At 44.4% G+C, this 18,037-nt stretch overlaps 2 protein-coding genes across 10 annotated transcripts in view; one reads left to right on the plus strand and one right to left on the minus strand.

Annotated features, from left to right (window-relative positions):
- The window catches only part of TTLL5 (tubulin tyrosine ligase like 5), a 108,955-nt gene extending 102,949 nt beyond the window's left edge, over window positions 1-6,006 (minus strand). For all 8 annotated transcript variants that reach the window (XM_033142494.1, XM_033142487.1, XM_033142481.1 and 5 more), the window contains exons 1-2: window positions 5,881-6,006; window positions 4,271-4,437 (exon numbers count right to left, since the gene is read on the minus strand). In XM_033142494.1, the coding sequence (XP_032998385.1) occupies window positions 4,271-4,347 (77 nt within the window). In that variant the 5' untranslated portion in view covers window positions 4,348-4,437; window positions 5,881-6,006. The remainder of the gene's footprint in view (window positions 1-4,270; window positions 4,438-5,880) is intronic.
- A 368-nt stretch (window positions 6,007-6,374) lies between these two features.
- On the plus strand, window positions 6,375-14,277 carry ERG28 (ergosterol biosynthesis 28 homolog). 2 transcript variants are annotated; one of them, XM_033142512.1, is made up of 5 exons: window positions 6,375-6,411; window positions 7,233-7,389; window positions 9,809-9,899; window positions 12,884-13,002; window positions 13,292-14,277. In XM_033142512.1, the coding sequence occupies exons 2-5, from the start codon at window positions 7,257-7,259 to the stop codon at window positions 13,369-13,371; spliced, it is 423 nt and encodes a 140-aa protein (XP_032998403.1). In that variant the 5' UTR covers window positions 6,375-6,411; window positions 7,233-7,256; the 3' UTR covers window positions 13,372-14,277. The 2 variants fall into 2 exon arrangements, with proteins under 2 accessions (XP_032998403.1, XP_032998404.1); XM_033142513.1 differs by having other exon boundaries at window positions 6,387-6,407.
- Window positions 14,278-18,037: the final 3,760 nt, after the last annotated feature.

The raw sequence follows: 18,037 nt of genomic DNA on the forward strand, positions 1-18,037 counted from the left end.
CAGCTGCTGCCTTAACAGTCCTAAAAACAACAGCTTTAGTTTACTGTTGTTTTAAAGAGATTTCCAGTTCTCACATCATTGCTGTAAACTGTAAATGTGACAGCAGACCATTCAAGCATATGTTACAGAAGGAAGGAAGCCAAAATGCTTGATAGTCTATGTAGTGCTGTCAGCACATCAACATTTCAGCACTCTGCCCACATTTAATTATTTCAGAATTTAAAAAAATAGTGCACAGCATATACAATAGGTCCACCAACATTAAATATTTTCCACCTATAGATGGAGCATGCAAATTATTATATGCAGCATGTTGCTTAGCTAGAGCTCTCAAGCATATTTTCAATATGACCTAAAAGTGCAAATAAGCTATTACAGACCCCTCACAAAAATAACCATTAGCCTTCATGTGAACACATGCCCAAGTCTAGGACAATTCTATCTATCTGCAGAAACTGCAAGGAGTCAAATCACTGAAGGTGATTCTATAGTTGTAAACTTCCTTTCCTTAAATTCCTTTACACAGGATTCTTTATTAAAATCCCACATCACCATGTCAGTATGAAGAACAATTTTGTGTCCTCTGATGCCCCAGGTTGTTCACCCTGAAGACTGAGCTGGGTCAAGCAAAGATTTTAAGTCAAATATTTTTCATGCCTACTCTAACAGCTTATGTAAGTGGGAACAGAGCCAAGACTGAAGGAAGGTACTTTAGGCTAATTCCTGTTCTGAGGATTTACACTAAGGACACCACAGCTCAGACACTAACACTCACCCTCTTCATGACCCTCAGTTTCCTGGAATAACATGCTGGAGGACAGCAGTCACTGTCTACAGAATAATCCAGACATCTATGCACTGCAACCAGTACACTGAGAAAGATGTTTGGACATACAGACTGGAGATCCCTGCAACTATGGCACTGATCCCATGCTATTCTGTGCACAGTGTGGTATTTCAGACAAAAAAGCAAATGCCTGCCAAAGCAGATTGGCTACAAGAAGGAAGGAAGATTTGGGCCTCAATAAGAAGAATACATAGAATCCCTAGCAGGATGTAACTCAAGAGAGAGAGAGAGAGAGAAGATACCTGAAAAGTTTTATGGGCATTCCCACCTGATCTGAGGTGCGGTCCACGTTTCTTTCAAGTCAGTGGGCAAAACTCTTACTTATTTAAATAAATTATAATAGCAACCTTAGAAAAAATAGTGTTCACAGTGTATATCAGTAGTCAAATAAAAGACAGCTGGGAGAGTAAGGTTGTTCAAGTGACCAGATCAAGTTATTAATTATCACTTCTAGAACACCTACAGTCTACTAAACACTGTACAGATATTTAAAAACAATTATACCTGCCCTCTGGCCTACAATCCAATAAACATACTACAAAGGTAAAAAGGAACTGGGAGGGAAGAGGAAAAAAAGCAGTTTTCAATTCTTAATACTATGTAAATGATCTTATAGCAACAAGCTGAGATAGAAGCGCCACACAGATTACTCAGGAATAGATATTGCTGCCACTTGATGCTAGTAGCATGACTGGTTAGCAATAGGTTTCTTCTCTATATTGTACCATTTCTCTATGGCTCAGGGCTAACATTTTTAGAAGATTCAGAACTCTACAAATACTGTATATGAAGCAGGATAAGGTTCCCAAACCTCTTGTATTTCAGTATCATCTTCTATTTACCTGCAAGCATTGACAGATCCAGGGCTGCCCAGGCTCTCAGGTTAGATGGATGTTCAAGTACAAACAATTTGGAGAAGCTAAGAAATCACTTGATGTTTCTCATCTTCTCTAAGCATGAATACAGATGAGCACAGTTCACCATCCACTCTCTAGCAAGCAGGGTTTTCTCTCACTTGCCTTGTACTTTGGATAAGATACAACAAAGTTTTTTTCCAAACCACAGCACAGGTGAGAGAATAACCTCCACCTTTCAGAGTTCTCCATGCACTCCAAAAGACTTGGGGAAAGAGAGGGGGTTGGTGGCAACCACCAAAGGACCCATTAGTAAGTCATGGCAGTATCTGTTTAAGAAGATCAATAACAAGATCATAAAAATTGGTGATAATTAAAGATAACCATTCAGGAAGAAGCCAGAGCCAACCAAAGGCATTTTGCAAAGGGCGAAAAGTTGCCTCCCCGGAGTCTATTACACATACAATAGCTCAGCAAACCATTTAATCTTATTTCAACATCCTCCACAGCACCCTGAGGGCAGGAGCCTAGTTTAGTGGATGCAGGAAAGGTTGCATAGCGCACACACAGAGCTCTCTCCAATCTGCCACCTGAGGCAGCTGTCTCACTCTGCCTCATGGTAACAATAATAACAATAATGTTATTATTTATACCCTACCCATAACTCAGTGATAGAGCAAGTGCTTTGCATGTAGAGGATCCTACGTTCAGTCCCCAGCATCCATTTCAGTCCAGCTTTCGCCCTGGTCACGGGACCGAGACGGTTCTGGCCACCCTAACAGATGACCTCCATAGGCAGCTGGATCGAGGCAGGTCAGGGCTGCTGATTCTTCTAGCTCTGTCAGCAGCCTCTGACATGGTCGATTATGAACATCTGGACCATCGCCTTGCCGACGTGGGGATTCAAGGCACGGTCCTACAATGGCTGCGCTCTTTCCTTTCAGGTTGGGGACAGAGGGTGGCACTAGGGGAGAAGCTGTCGTCACGGCACTCCTTGGTGTGTGGAGTACCGCAGGGCGCAATCCTCTCCCTGATGCTTTTTAACATCTTTATGCGCCCCCTCACCCAGCTTGTCTGGAGTTTTGGTTTGGGTTGCCACCAGTATGCTGATGACACCAACTTTATCTGTTGATGGACGGCCATCCTGACTTGGGCCCAGACACACTGATCAGGTGCCTGGAAGCTGTGGTTGGATGGCTGCATGGGAGCTGGTTGAAGTTAAATCCTTCAAAGACAGAAGTCCTTTGGCTGGGTCGGGACGACATGGGGCTGGTGGGGCGCAATTAGTGCCAACGCCTTCTGTCAAGAGTCTGGGTGTAATCTTCGACAACGCCCTTTCTATGGAGATGCAGGTTTACAGCTACAACAAAGGCAGCATTTTTCCATCTCTGCCATGCTAAGCAGTTGGTCCCTTACCTCTCTCGCCCTGATCTTGCCACTGTGATCCATGCAACGGTCACCTCCAGGCTTGATTATTGTAATTCACTCTACGTGTGGCTGCCCTTGAAGCTGACCCAGAAACTCCAGCGGGTGCAGAATACCGCAGTGAGACTCTTTATGGGGTGCTCGCTGCAGGATCACATTAATCCAGTGCTATACCAGCTGCACTGGCTCCCGGTGGAGTACAGGATCAGGTTTAAGGTGCTAGTTTTAACCTTTAAATCCTTATATGACCTAGGACCCTCATATCTACAGGACCGCCTCTCCTAGTATGCCCCACAGAGGACCTTACAGTCTGCAAATAAGAACATCTTGGAGGTCCCGAGCCTCAAGGAGATTAGACTGGCCTCGACCAGGGCCGAGGCCTTTTCAGCCATGGCCCCGGCCTGGTGGAACGCTCTGTCACAAGAGACCAGGGCCCTGCGGGATTTGACATCTTTCTGCAGGGCCTGCAAGATGGAGCTGTTCCGCCAGGTCTTCGGTCTCCCTCTCCCCTTTCATAAGAACTTGTATGAAAGTGGCCTCCCAATTTTTCTCACAGGCTCATATAAGTTCAGCACAAACCGTTGGGCCTGGTGAGCATTTAAGGTCCCCAACCCTTATCTACGGGTTACCATCTGATTGGATTTTATTCTGATCCTGATCTGATTTTAGGATGTATTTTAACTGATTGTATGATTTTATGTTAATGTGTTATACATTTGATGTTAGCCGCTCTGAGCCTAGTTTTGGCCAGGGAGGGCAGGGTATAAATAAAATTTATTATTATTATTATTATTATTATTATTATTATATGCAGTTAAAGGATCAGAGAGCAAGAAAGACCTTGGAGAGTCACAGTCAGTCAGAGAACACTGGACTAGATGGACAAACAGTATGATCTGGTATAAGGCAGCTTTGTATGTTCATGTATGACCATTCTATCTTCCTGACTCCAGAATTACAGGAGAACACAGCTTTTCAGGCTCTAAAAGAACACTCAGGTGCAAGTTGAATACTGATCTTTCATGCATTGTAACCAACCAACACCCGCCCCTTTTTTAACGATGAGAATTAATATTGCAAGTATGGATGATGAGATGCAAGATGTACAGTTTCAATGTCATATACAGGTACCATGTTAACTCACTCTGGTCCTTCCACCACTTCCTCTTCCTCTGAGGACGAATCTGTTTCTTCCAAGTCCCGAGCCATTCCAACGGGCATTTCCTGTGGACGTTTTCATACAGCCCAGAAACGGTGGCCTCTCAAACTCTCCCCCGTAGAATCAGTAAACCTATCCACCAGTGCTGTTTTCTACAACAACAACAGCAACAACAATAAAATGACTGCTTTGAGTAAAATGCAGATATGGAGTACCCTGGCATTATTTCCTCCCTTACAAAGAAAGTCAGGGTGGTGTCATGACAAGAGTCATCATTCCTAAATGCAATCGTCTAAACTGGATATAAATCTGGGTATCGAGAACATAGGTAATAATCCCCCTCAACCGCAATGCTTATGAGCCAAGTTACTATTTCACAATGTTGCTGAGTGGATAAAATATGATACACCACCCTGAGCTTCTTAGAGAAAGGGGAGGATACCAATATGAATAATTAATACTCTCTAACAGACCACCTTTAATATTGATCTAAGCCATATTTTCACAGGCACTTCATGCAGAAACGGCAACAGTGCCTCCTGCATTTTGAGAACGCTTATCTATTATTATTTTATTTGTATTTCTGTATAGTGCATGGCATTATCTTGATGCTCAGAGGTTTATAAATATACCTGATAAAATTAAATGAATAAATAAATAAATAAATGACTGGCAGAAGACTGTACTGTGATTGCCTTCCTCCTCCGGGTGAGTTACACTACTTGTACTGCTATGGGAATCAACACTTACAATATCCACACCAGTCACAACCTGTCAGTTACATATATCCTTATCCCAGACACGTTGACATGCATTCACTGGCTCTAATCTACCGGCTTGAAAGATTATACAATATACCATAGACTGGAATGGGAGGGCTGAGATAGGCGCCTGTGCTGAAAACTTGCCGGTTGTCAGAAGTTCAACTCATATTCAGTTCAGCACCGTTTCTTTATCAACTTTTTATTCGGTTCACACTCTCCTACTGAGACTTTGGGGCTCTTTTCCCGGCAGCCCAAGTTCCTTCCTCAAAATGAAACTCAAATCCCTCCCAACACACACCACTGCTTTCTGCCAGCGGAGTTTGTTCAAAATAAGATGTTTAATTTTAATCAGGCGGCCCTAGGGACTGAGGTGCAGGGACACCGGGGGGGGGGGGGAGAGAGACACTGCAAGTGGGTAGCGACGTCTCTGAGCCCCAACTTGAAGCGCACACCGTTCCCAGAGGACGCATTTCCCCGACAAACGGGGCCCCCATCCCAAGTCTGTAGGGGGTTTCGGGGGTGAAAGTGTGAGGGGAAGTCGGTCCTGCACGTGGCCCTCAGGAATCGCCGGTGTGAACTCCGCGAACTTTGCTGCTCAGCCAGCCGGGCCACCCTGGCCTGGCCCTCTATTTAGGCAAAAGGGGGGGGCTGTTGGGGCGAGAGCCGTCCCTCGCCCTCGGTTCCAAGGCAGCCCCCCCCCCCCGCCCCGCCGCCTGGTCCTTCCTGTCGAGCAGTGGAGAAGTTGCTGCCGCCGCCCAAGCACAACCCGCCTGCCTAAGCAACCTCTACAGCTGCCAGCGCCGTCACTGCCGGGCTCCCCCAGCGCCCTACCTGCTGCTTCATCTCCCTTCGGGCCCGGTAGCCGCGGCTCCCGCCGGCGCTTCTCCTGTTACTACAACAACCAACAGGCAACCGTTCCCTCCCCTCGCCGAAGAAGCGTCTGCGCAAGCGCCGGCTCTCGGCTCCCGCCCGGATTCCTTCCCCGCGCGCGTGCGCACAAGGGAACACTCGCCCGTTCGTTCGCCTCTGCTAAGATGGAGTCTTGCAACATTCCCTCTGTTGAAAAAAAAGAAAGAAAATGAACCAAGGAGGCCGTAGCGCCGTCCGTTCTTCTAACCACGCCTTTGATGAAAACGTCACAGCGCCTCAGAAGGGTTCCACGCGTGTGACTGGCGCAGTCGCTTACCCTTCCATGTGGCGCGGAGGAGTGGTCTAGCTATGGGCGTAGCGGCCAATCAGGGGAAGCCAAGCTCCAACAGTGCGCTAATCGTTGCGTAGAGTCCGGGGAGGCGGGACTGGCGCTTGCTGCTGCTGCTCTGGTTTGAGGGGGGGGGGTGGAGAGCTGCTGCGGCTGAGGACCAGGTAAGGCGATGTAGGGTGTCCATTGATGGGTGGGGTTGCATTTTGGGGGTGGAGGATAACGAAGAGGCGCGATGTGGGTGCGGGTAGGGTTGGAGGCAAGCGAGCAGGTGGCATTGCAGCGTGGGAACTGAATTTGGGCGAGCTGATATCTGGAGGGCATTCCTAAATACCACAAACGTTGTAGGTACAAACGTTGCTCCCTTCAGTGGGAGAGGGGCGAGAATGGTTAATACTAGGGCCAAAAGCGAGTTAGCTTTTAAAATCATCATTCCTAAATGCAATCGTCTAAACTGGATATACCTACCTATATAGGCACAAAGCTAAGCATCTTAATAGGAAAACCAACTGTGCCTCGTGCTCCCTTTTTCCCCCTTGGGCAGCCAGCTATCTCTGCTGTAGATTAAATTAGGATTTTGAACATAAAATGATTTCTCAAGGCTGATCCTCTCTCCAGTAGCCAATCCCAAATGTATTTGCTGTGAAATAAGCCCTGCCGTGTCCATTGTGGTTTAACCCCAAGGCAGCATGCAGAGGATCAAAGTAAAGACAGCTAGCTACCAGTCCTCTCTGGAAGAAAGGCCAGTGGCTTTGTGGACAATGTGTGTGAGATTTCCATCTTTGTAATTATTATGGAATGCTATCGTATAGGACAAATTGGATGAAGGGGAATGATAAAATAAGCATATGGCCCTTGCTGTGATTCTTATGAAGCCCCTTTACACTACTTTAGGAGGAAAGGCTACAGACAGTTAAAGGAGGGTGACTGAATTATGATGCATGGAAGCATTGTGAATTCTGGATTCTGTCTTTGTTCCCATTAGCAGATTGTGTTTTGACACTTCAAGATGAGCCGTTTCCTGAATGTCCTCCGTAGCTGGCTAGTTATGGTGTCCATTATTGCCATGGGGAACACAGTGCAAAGCTTCAGAGATCACAGTTTCCTCTCTGAGAAACTATACACTGGCAGACCAAGCCTCGGTAAGATGCACAGGTTGTCATTTTTGCACTCAAGAAATGCTGGAACCTTAATCCTGGGTTATCCTGCCTGAGCTCTGAATTTTTTTGTTCAAATTTCAAAATAACCCACCTTCTGCTTACTTAAACTTCTAGAAGTGGCTAGTGCTGTTTTTGCTTCAACAGTGACAGCTTGAAGGCCACTAAACGTGTTACAAATTTAGGTGAAACGTTCTGTGTATCTTTGGTATACCAAAACCTCAATGATGTGTAAAAAAAGGCTTGTGTTTGTTTCACTATTTGTACATGAAATGGAGAGCAGGGTCCCATTATAGCTTTCTGGAGCATATTTATGTGGTGAAATAAATATAAGACCACATAGTTGCAAATATGTCAGACAGCCCTTAGGAACATAGGATGCAGCTTTATACCCAATTGATCCATTGGTCCACCTATCTCGATGTGATTTACTCTTACTGGCAGTGGTTCTTCTGGGTTGCAGACTTAGGAATTTTCCACCCCTACTTGAAGATGCCAGGGATTGAACCTGAGACCTTTTGCATACTATGCATGTGCTCTGCCATTGAGTTAAAGCCCTTTCCATTAATCTCCCTTTCACCTGTAGTGATATTCTGTCACCTCATGATGCATTATCGCAGGAAATAGTGTAGTTCCATATCCACATTGGAGTGGTCTCAAGCATTTACTGCAGTACTAAAATGAGCATTTTCCATGGGTCCTTATGGGCTTATTTGCTTCAAAGTGAGTGCACAGTTCCACATGTTCTTTGATTCTACAATCAGCCAATCCACTATATTTCCCCATCTAAGAAATACAATCTCAGACACTTATACTGTGAGTATAATTGTATTACATAAGAAGAGCCTAGCAAATCCTGCCATATTATGAGTTTTGGGCATTTCCAGACATTATGGTCCATCTGAAAAGACTGTGCTGCTGGCACTCACCCACCCAGATGACATCATCCAGGCAAAAGTTCCCATTGCAGACAATCACTGTTGAACAGCATTCAAGCCACTAACCAGAACTGTTAGTAAAAGGTATCTCTTGGCCCAGCAAGTGCAGATATTATGGATGTCTTTTATGAAGAATGGACCTTATGATAGAGGCATAGGCACCTATTGAAGCATTGCCTGGCACATTATTAAGCTCTTCCACATCATTTTAAATTCACTGCCACCTTTTCTAGATTTTTGTCCCCTCCAAAGCTATACATGCACTCCTGTCCAATGGTGAATAACTCATCTACATTTTTAAGTCTAGTCCTTCCATCCCAAACACAACCATATACCCTTATGTGTAGAGACTGGGATCTGCTGGCTTCAGCTGAAGTACCAGTAAACCAAACTTCAAGTAAACAAGTAGTTTTAATTAACTGCCAGTAGCATTTTCCCTGCTCCCTTACGTATTGTTGTTGTTGTTTAGTCGTTTAGTCATGTCCGACTCTTCGTGACCCCATGGACCAGACCAGAGCACTCCAGGCACTCCTGTCTTCCACTGCCTCCCGCAGTTTGGTCAGACTCATGTTGGTAGCTTCTATAACACTGTCCAACCATCTCGTCCTCTGTCGTCCCCTTCTCCTTGTTCCCTCAATCTTTCACAACATCAGGGTCTTTTCCAGGGAGTCTTCTCTTTTCATGAGGTGGCCAAAGTATTGGAGCCTCAGCTTCAGGATCTGCCCTTCCAGTGAGCACTCAGGGCTGATTTTCTTCAGAATGGATAGTAGCATTACTCCATCATTTGGAAAGACCTTGACCCCTACGACGCTTTCCAACTCCATTAGTCTTGAGCCCTATCCATACCTACTGCTTAGCTTTGCCTAGACTGGAAGAGTATCAGAAAAGATAGTTGTCCCCCGCCCATATATACCTGTACATAAAAATGTATGGTTGTCATGCTGCAGTTCATGTGGCTGCCTTTGTCAACTCCACCATGATGGCAGGCAGGTAGATGACTTGGTGGCAGGCAACCTAGGCAAGCTGTTTAAACGGGAGGATGTGCTTCACAGAGCGATTTTGCAAACCACTTTGGGAAGCGCTTAAACAGTCGTCCCCCTCCCACCAGTTAAACATGGCTCCAGTAAGGCTTAATGGAGAGGGGCAGGTGCTTCACAGAGTGGTTTGTTAAACTGCTTGGTGAAATGCCTACTCCATGGTTAAACAGGTTTCTTTGGCCTGCCATCACGCTGGAGTTTGCCAAAGTGCTCTGGCCCCTCCTTTAAAAGGTGGCATGGGTTGGGAGCAATGGGCAGAGGGGCTTGGGCTGAACTGTGGAGGGAGCTGTGAGGGGATGGGGATGGGGTCAGCGAGCATAAAGGGGGTGTAAAGGGAGGAGGGGTGGGCAAAGGGGTCATTGGGGTTAGTGAGCGGAGCAAGCAGGGGCAACAGACCCTAGTAATTCTATATTTGTTATCTCTACACAGTAAATGGCCTTCAGGCTCGGACCTTTGGCATTTGGACCTTACTCTCCTCTGTAATTCGCTGCTACTGTGCCATTGATATCCGCAACAAGACGTATGTACAATAAATGCCGGGGGGGGCATGTTGTCTTACCCACCTCCTAATCATGTACACACTTGGGTGCCACAGTAACTCTATAACCCCTATAGCTGGGGCTGGTAACCTGTGGCCCTCCAAGTGTTGTTGGACTCCACCTCCCATCAGCCCCAGCCAGCATGGCCATCGATCAGGGAAGATGGGAGTTGTAGTCCAACACTTATCTGGAGGGCAGTGGTTTATTTATTTATTGGTTTTTATACCACCTTTTTGCCAAGGCGCTCAAGCCAGTTTACAGTTTTACATGTCTCCCACCCACATACCAGCAAATAAAAATAAAACACAAAACAACCCCCTCCCCATGCCCTTCTTTTTCCTTCTCACGTGGCTGATGGTGTTGGTTTTGTGAGAGGAGGGAATAATCTGGCTGGCGCAGACCCTCATGGTGTCACTGCCTGACTCCCTCCCGGTTATCCTAAACTCTCTTATCAGGTAGCTGAGGCAACGTTATTTTCTTGAAATGCTTCATTCGCACAGGCATGAAGGAAAGACTGTTTAGCATAATACTGAAATGTAGGTAGTTATTTTACAGCACATGTTTGATTAGAGGTCTGGAATCAAAAGTGGAAACACTCTAATTAGGTATTCGCCCTATCTTTTGGTGATATTTGGATAGCTCGCAAGTACACTTTCAGTCATTTTCTGTTGGAAGTCGTTTTTGGAACTTTTATTCCATTCATATATTTTGTGTCGGTGATTTCCAAGAAAGCCATATGCATGAATGGGCTGAGCTTATGTTTCTATTTGGCTTGACTTCAGCATTAGCTTGGCGTTGTGTGTGCTAAGAGACCTAGTTTGGTTGTCTGAGACGTCAGGAGAGCCTCTGCAGGAGGCTTAAGATGGGACAACAGTCTACTGTCTTGGTCTTGAACTGTCAGTGGAGGGCTTCCTGTGATAAAAATAACAAACTGTTAAAGGAGCAGTTGATGGATAAATGCAAAGAGCTTTTGAAGCCAGTAACCTTTTTATATATATAAAAAAGCAGATGGAAGCGTTTGAGATCTGGTTGGGTAGTTGCTTGGAGAAATTTATAAAAATAGCAATTTGGGCATATGGGACCTCTATAAGGAAGCACAGCTCTGAGTTCACCCACCGTAGCTTTCAGTCCTCTGAAATAGACTTCCTGCTCCTGATCTTGACATTTTTAAAAATATACCCCCACAAACCCTTTTCCCTTATTGCTTGCATTTTCATCACTCTTTCATCTGCATTGACATGGTTCCCTTCCTTTGCCTTCCTATTCCGCTGGCAGATGAAGCAAAGTGACAGTGAAGCACACTTACCAGAAAGTTAAATTGTACTGAAATCAGTAAGACTGACATGTTTATAAGCATCAGGATGAAGACCGTTCTTCCCCCTTTCCCCCCTTGCCCTCCATTATCCCAGTCCTGGTTAAAGCATCCTCAGTTACACGAAACTGGCCATTTACACAATTTGCAGTTTAATTTTAGTTGCACAATCTGCTTTATTTATTGCATTTCTACATCAACCTTTCCTCCACGGAGCTCAAGCTGGCATACACATTTCTCTCCTCCACATTTTATCCTCACAACAACCCTGTGAGGAAGGTTAGGCTGAAGGATTGTGAGTGGCCCAAGGTTACCCAGTAAGCATCATGGCTCAAGTTGGGGTTTCAACCTTGATCGCCTAGGACTGGAAAGCAAATGGCATACAGTATATAAACATATCAGGGTTTCCGTTTCTATTACATTATATTTATTTAAAATCACCATGATTGAAATAATACATTTGCAAACATGTCACTTATTTACAGAGAAAGATGTGGGATTGAAAGCACAGATAAAGTTTCAAAGGGCAAGGTTTTTGGATTGCAATTTTTTTTAACTTGCCAGCGCTGCCAACATACTTAAAGTAAAATGTAGCCATTTCGCCCTCATTCATTAGTAATACTTCCATGACTTCAAAGCACTATGCTGTCCCCGTTACCCTCTGTGTAGGCATAACTGATCAGAGTTTAGCTGAGGAGTCTGTTCCAGAGATTCAAGCCAGCTCACCCTCCTTCCACTCTGTTGGCTCGACAGGAATAATTTGTGAAAAGCCACAATAGCTCTCTTTTTTTTTAATCATCAAAGTTGGCAGCTTCATCTCCCATTTCCCAGAGTGGCAAGGAACTGCATGCTGGAGAACGGGCACTCGGTCTGTTTGCTTCCCCAGAGTTACGCAGCAAGTCTGAAACCTGTCCCCAATTCTTTTCCAATTGTGATGTCATTTTAGCCCTAATAATAAGAGGGATTTAGATAATACCAAATTAATTTTTCACCACGCAGGTGAGTGAGTAATGCTGGTTGGTGGGACGTGCTTCTGGGAAGACATATAGGGTTGTGCTGTACATGTAGGCTTTCAACATTTTGATGGTAAATCAAGGGTCACGTCAAACCTGGTTATTCTCGAAGTCACTGTAATTTTTAAAATAAAACTTTTTTAAATAAAAAAGTAATCTCGCTTTAACCAAAGCAATAGCAACTACCACAAGTTGGTGCACCCCTTGCCATCCATGATGTTAATCCTATTAAACAGCCTGGGGAAGGCCAATATCCCATGTGGTGACTAGTGGGTGGAAGATGGACTGAACCAGCTAATCTGAATTGCCATTTGAGCAACGAAAGAGGCTCTCTGTCGTTTCCAAGAAATGCAGAAGCCAGTATAGCATGTAGCTGTATTACCGGATAGCCAGTGTGGTGCTTTCCAGATGTTCCTAGACTCCAACTTCCATTATCCCTGACCACTGGCCATACTGGCGGGGACTCATGTGAGTTGGAGTCCAACAGCATTTTGAAAGCATCATTATATTGGCTATCACTGATATAGTGCAAAAAATTTTTGTTTTAACTCCTTGGCTTTTAATTTATCGGCATCTCTCTGTGGCCTGCAATAATTCTCTTCCCTTTTTCTTTTTTCTTTTTTTTTGTTCTCTCTGGCAGCCTCTATAACATCACACTTTTGACCTTCTTCCTTGCCCTCGGCCACTTCCTCTCTGAAGTGTTTATTTATGGCACAGCAGCTGCTACAATCGGTGTCTTGGCACCCCTAATGGTGGCAAGTAAGTAGAGCCCATTCTTTGGTGCCTGGTGCTTGGCTTGTTAAAGCTGTAGCAGCCTGCTTCTCCCCCCCCCCCCCCGAGAAGATCACAAACTTAGCCTCACACTTTCCCTGTGATGGGTTGTTTAGACAAGCTAAGTGACAGTGATATGCCCAAAGCCGACAAGTAAGCTTCATAACCGAACAGAGCTGAAATGGGGGTTTTCGTAACCAAATGCAACTAGCACCTCGTAAAGATATAGAAAGGGTAGCAATGTCCTCTGCTCCCTCTCATTTTCCGTCTGTCTCAGGTTTCTCCATCCTGGGTATGCTGATTGGGCTGCAATATCTTGAAGTAGAAGCAACATCGCAGCTCAAGAAACGGAACTGAAGTTACGGATCCCATATCTGTCGGATCAGCCTCCCAGCCATCTTCCAGTGTCTACTACCACATTGCCTCCTTGACTTTCCCTCTTCATCCCGTACCCTGCAAGTGGTCAGATCGTTCTTGGGACTTCAGTCATCCTTTCTTTTGTTTGCAATTGATTTTGATCTGAACAGGCAGTACTTGACCTGCAACCAGTGGCAGACGCGGAGACCTGAAGAGCTGTTCTAAACTGGGTGTGGGTTTCCCTGGTGGAGGGCGCCCTCCTGCATTGCAGGGGGTTGGACTAGATGACCCTTGGGGATCCCTTCCAACTCTATGATTCTTAAAGCATCCTCAGTTCTGGTGGTGGGAAGGGAAGAGAGGGCTATAGATATCTTGCCCCCATCACCTTTGCAGGGGAAGGGAAATGTAGTGCTGCCCCAAATCCAGTGGAGACTGGTATTGTGTGAAGAGGCCAGACCAAAGTCATCATGGCACATAGTAGCTGTGTGTTTGTCCATAAGCACGGTTTTTCAATAAACAGGCAAAAATTGTGCAGAACTGCAGCTTCTTTTTATCTGGTAGGGAAAAGGAGATAGCAGATTGTCTGTTTGTCTGTCTCACTCCTTAGCAAGAGGTACCATGACTTTTTGTATTCTTCATTTTAAGTTCTGGGGAATCTGCTTTGGCAATTTCCCCTTTAACAGGTTAGGCTATAGTTCTAGATAACATCTCCCTATTCTCCTCACCTGTCCTCTCATTCCTTCCTAAGGTAGCTGTGTTACTTCCTTCAAGTCTCCATTTGGCACACTAAATTCAAGCGTAAGCAGGTGACTTCTGTATAGTACTGTTCTTGACTGCCTTATGAGAAGAGCTAGACCAAACCTCAGGCTTGGAAAAGAAGCTTGGCATAGCAAGCTAGTTAAAAAACAACAACTATTGCATAGTTTTGGGGTGATAGAAGTAGGAGCCATGTAGAACAGAGGACTTGAAGAGACAAGTAGAGAGATTGGATTCTCACTGCTGCTACAAAAAAAAAGGCCAGGTCACGTCCTCCTGAAATGTTGTCTTATTCAGTGGAATGCCTGCTGCTGAAGTCACAAAGATGAGGATACATACGCCTCTCTTTACTAGAGTACAGCATTTAAGTGGAAAGTGTGCTGTTGTGCCCAAATCCTGTTTGTGGGTTTCCCACAGGCAACTGGTTGGCCACTGTGAGAACAGGATGCTGGACTTGATGGGCCATTGGCCTGATCCAGCAGGCTCTTCTTTACGTTCTTATAGGTTAGTGCTGGGCTGGCCTAGCCTAGAGACAAACTAGGCAATGACCCAGAGTGCCAAAATTCCAGGAGCATCTGCCTCAGTTATGTAAATGCCTTGGAGAGACACTTGTGAAAGAGATGCCCAGAGGCAGCTGAACCCTTCACAGGCTGAGTGATATCCCCTGCATTCTAGGTATCTTAGGATGGTGAGATATTAACCTATTTAATCAAAGGGTCAGGCAGGCTGCCCGTTTTCATTTTGGTGCTGAACAGATCTTTGTAAGTTAAGTTGTCCTTTCAATCGGGGTGGTGAACGAATGCTAAAGGGTGGATTTTTCCTTTTTTAAAGTGCATGCTAACAGGTGAAATTAGGATTCTGATCTTGTTGGTAATGGTGCTCAGTATTTAGTCCAGCTGCTCGGTATTTAGTCCAGCTGAAGTAATTTGCAATGCAAATAAGTATACTAAGCTACTGAAACTGAAAATAAAAATTGCAAAATGGTAATGCTGGTCTTAATCATTTAATGTGCTACTCTTAGGTTGTTCAGCATACGGTGGAACATAAGGAAGGTGAGATTTTAGCTCTCCCATGGCAGTGCATCTGACTTACTTACGAAATATTGAAATACAGAATGGGGGTCATTTCCCTCAGTATCTTTTGAGGCTGCACAACTCTTGGAAAGTTGCATTCCAGGTAGCCCAACTTGGAGCAAAGCTATAAGTACTGCTAAACATGCTGCTAGAAGATGATGGCACACCGAATTGATACTAGACCAAACTCTAAGCATACACAATTTTGCACTGTATGTGTTTCATTGCACAGAAAAGGGACTAACAAAAAAAAAAAACACCTGGAAGGTGCATCAAGTATACATAGTGCTCCAAAAGTTCATAGGTGAACGAATGTCTGTGAGCCAACCAGGCAACAACAACAGCAACAAAAAAAGCCAGAACAAACGTAGACAATACCATTGTAGGTCACAGAGAGGCAGGATGGAGCTAGAAATCAGCTGTACCATGCAGAATCCGGATCCTTAACTGAGGCATCTGGCTTGGGTGGTATTTGTTTCTAAAAATCTTTAATGAAAACAGACGAAAGGGATTTGGCCTCTTGCCAGGTATAGCCACCTTTGATCTGCATCAGCTCACTGGATCAGGCATCCATTTATAGCTAAGTAAACAAGGCATTTGGTGTCAGCTCAAGCATGAATGATGCTATCAGAACATTGCTGTATCCTAACTGTTTGAACTTAAGAGACTAGCACAGGCATTCCCAGAACCCAAAGCACCCACTCACAGAGGAGCACCCCCCCAACACCCAAAATAATGGACACAATGATGGTGTTAGGAAGGGCAGTAATCAGAAACTGTTCAGTGAATATTTTAACATCTCAGACACTGTTACTGGCCTTAAAGGATCATTTGTAAACGAAGACATGTTGAAAGAAGACTCCAGCATGAAACCAATTAATTGTAATTTAGCAAGTTGTTAAAATTTATCACTTGTGTGGCTTGCAGCATGTTAGTGGGTTTTTACCCCGCTAATTTCAAGTGCTAATTACCTGACCAATACCAGCATCTTTGTGTTATCATTGATACTGTTCTGTGAATAATCACTGTAATTATTTACATAAGTTCAAATTTCAACACATTAGATTGTTTTTTACATTTCAATTCCCTCTGACCTCAGTGCTTACATTTGTTCCTCCAGTGTCATACCCTTGGAATTAAGTTCAGTTTGTTTTGAGTAACAGAACTGAAAAAGAGCTAAAAATCCACTTCTGGTTACCCAGTATAATTGTGGGTGGGGGAGAGGTTTTGGTGCTACTATCAACAATAAGGAGTTGGAAATCCATTCCAATCTACTACAGACCACTCAGAGACCTATCAGTAGATACAGATCTATCTTCTGCCCCTCTGACCTTGTTGTGCCACAGATTCATTCGAAAACGGGTGCACTAGTGACTTTCTTGGAATTTGCTTCTAACATCCACCTTTCCAAGTTTGAAAAAGGTGATGAGCAAAGTAATCAAGTGAATTAGCTTCATGGGTCACATTTGGGTTGTTGGCCAATAAGCCAGAAAAGATAAGAGCAGCATGGGGTTCTTGTTTTTTTTATGGGATGGGGAAGTTAATGCTTCACCATAACAACAAGTGCTGCTTGTGTAAGAACCTGCCAGTCCCAGAAGCTACATCTTCAGATAGGCTATAGCACTAGACAGACTTCCCTGGATAAGGAAATGGAAGCAGTATATTCAAAGAGAGAGTGTAGGCAGGCCTGAATGAAGATAATACAAAGCCAGGCATTGGATCTATGGTTCCTTACCTCCACTTAATGTGAAAACCTCAGTGCTAACTTCCCCTGTTTCTATGAAGAATGGCCATACATTGGCTGGATATGAATAGCTAGACCTCAGACAAAGAAGTTAGCAGATACAACTTACCTCCATCAAGCTACAAGCTCAGTACCATTCAGTGGAAAGAGGAAAGACAAAGTTGTGGACACTCCCTGAGGATCCCAGAGAGACAGAGGAGGGTGAGTAGATCAGTTTCATCGCATTTATTTTATTTGTATCCAACCCTTCAAGGAGCTCCATGATATGCTTTTTCCCTGTTTTATCCTCACAACAACAACAACCCTGAGAGGTAGATTGGATTTAACAGAGAATGGAGGACCCATGGCCAAGCAGAGATTTGAAGCAGATGAGTTTGGGGGCTTTGTTGTGAATGAGATTAAATTATAAGGATACTTGTCCAATTTAGAAGTGCTATTGGGGGGGGGAGCAGAGTGTTGTGCATTTGTTCTAAAACCATCAATGCTCATTGGTTTTAGAACAGTATTTGAGGTAGCACTATGTAGATAATGGCCACAAAAATACAGTTTTTATAGTTACACAGTGCTTTCCAAATAATAGCATGACACATCCTAGTCAAAGAGCTCATAAACCAAGCCCAAATTCCCAATACATTGGCAACAGAACAAACATAATGAAACTAAGAGTTGTACAGGTATTCAGTAGAACTTGATGCCATCAAAATGAGGGGAAATTGCACTCTAATTTGGAACTGGCACTTCTTGGTCTCAGGTGATTGTGGTATGCATGGGGTGGATGGGGGATTTCTGTATGGTTGAACTCATAGCCATTTCAAAATACAGAAGGTTCATCTTCTGTCCATAAATTAAACTGCACTTTTCCTCCCCTGATCAAAGGTGAATTTCCATGAAATATATCTGGTTTAAATAATTTCCATAAACCACAAAGCTACCCACTGCATACCATGATTGCTTCCAACACTGGCCCATTTCTCTGAAACAGCCATCCTTAACAAATTTGGCAATTGGTTGCCAAATTGTTGCATTTCCAGTGTTTCCTGTGTTGTCGTCCTGTGTTTTTTTCCCCAGACCTGTTTTATGACATTTTTCCTGC

Source organism: Lacerta agilis, chromosome 1, assembly GCF_009819535.1.
Source record: "Lacerta agilis isolate rLacAgi1 chromosome 1, rLacAgi1.pri, whole genome shotgun sequence".
NCBI classification, from domain to species: domain Eukaryota; kingdom Metazoa; phylum Chordata; class Lepidosauria; order Squamata; family Lacertidae; genus Lacerta; species Lacerta agilis.

What these genes read in the sequence shown, in the direction of transcription:
- ERG28 (XM_033142512.1), top strand. Translation starts at nt 7,257, where the DNA reads ATGAGCCGTTTCCTGAATGTCCTCCGTAGCTGGCTAGTTATGGTGTCC. An exon ending in ATTGATATCCGCAACAAGAC is followed by an intron (nt 9,900 to 12,883) that starts GTATGTACAATA and finishes TCTCTCTGGCAG; the next exon opens with CCTCTATAACATCACACTTT. An exon ending in GGCACCCCTAATGGTGGCAA is followed by an intron (nt 13,003 to 13,291) that starts GTAAGTAGAGCC and finishes CGTCTGTCTCAG; the next exon opens with GTTTCTCCATCCTGGGTATG.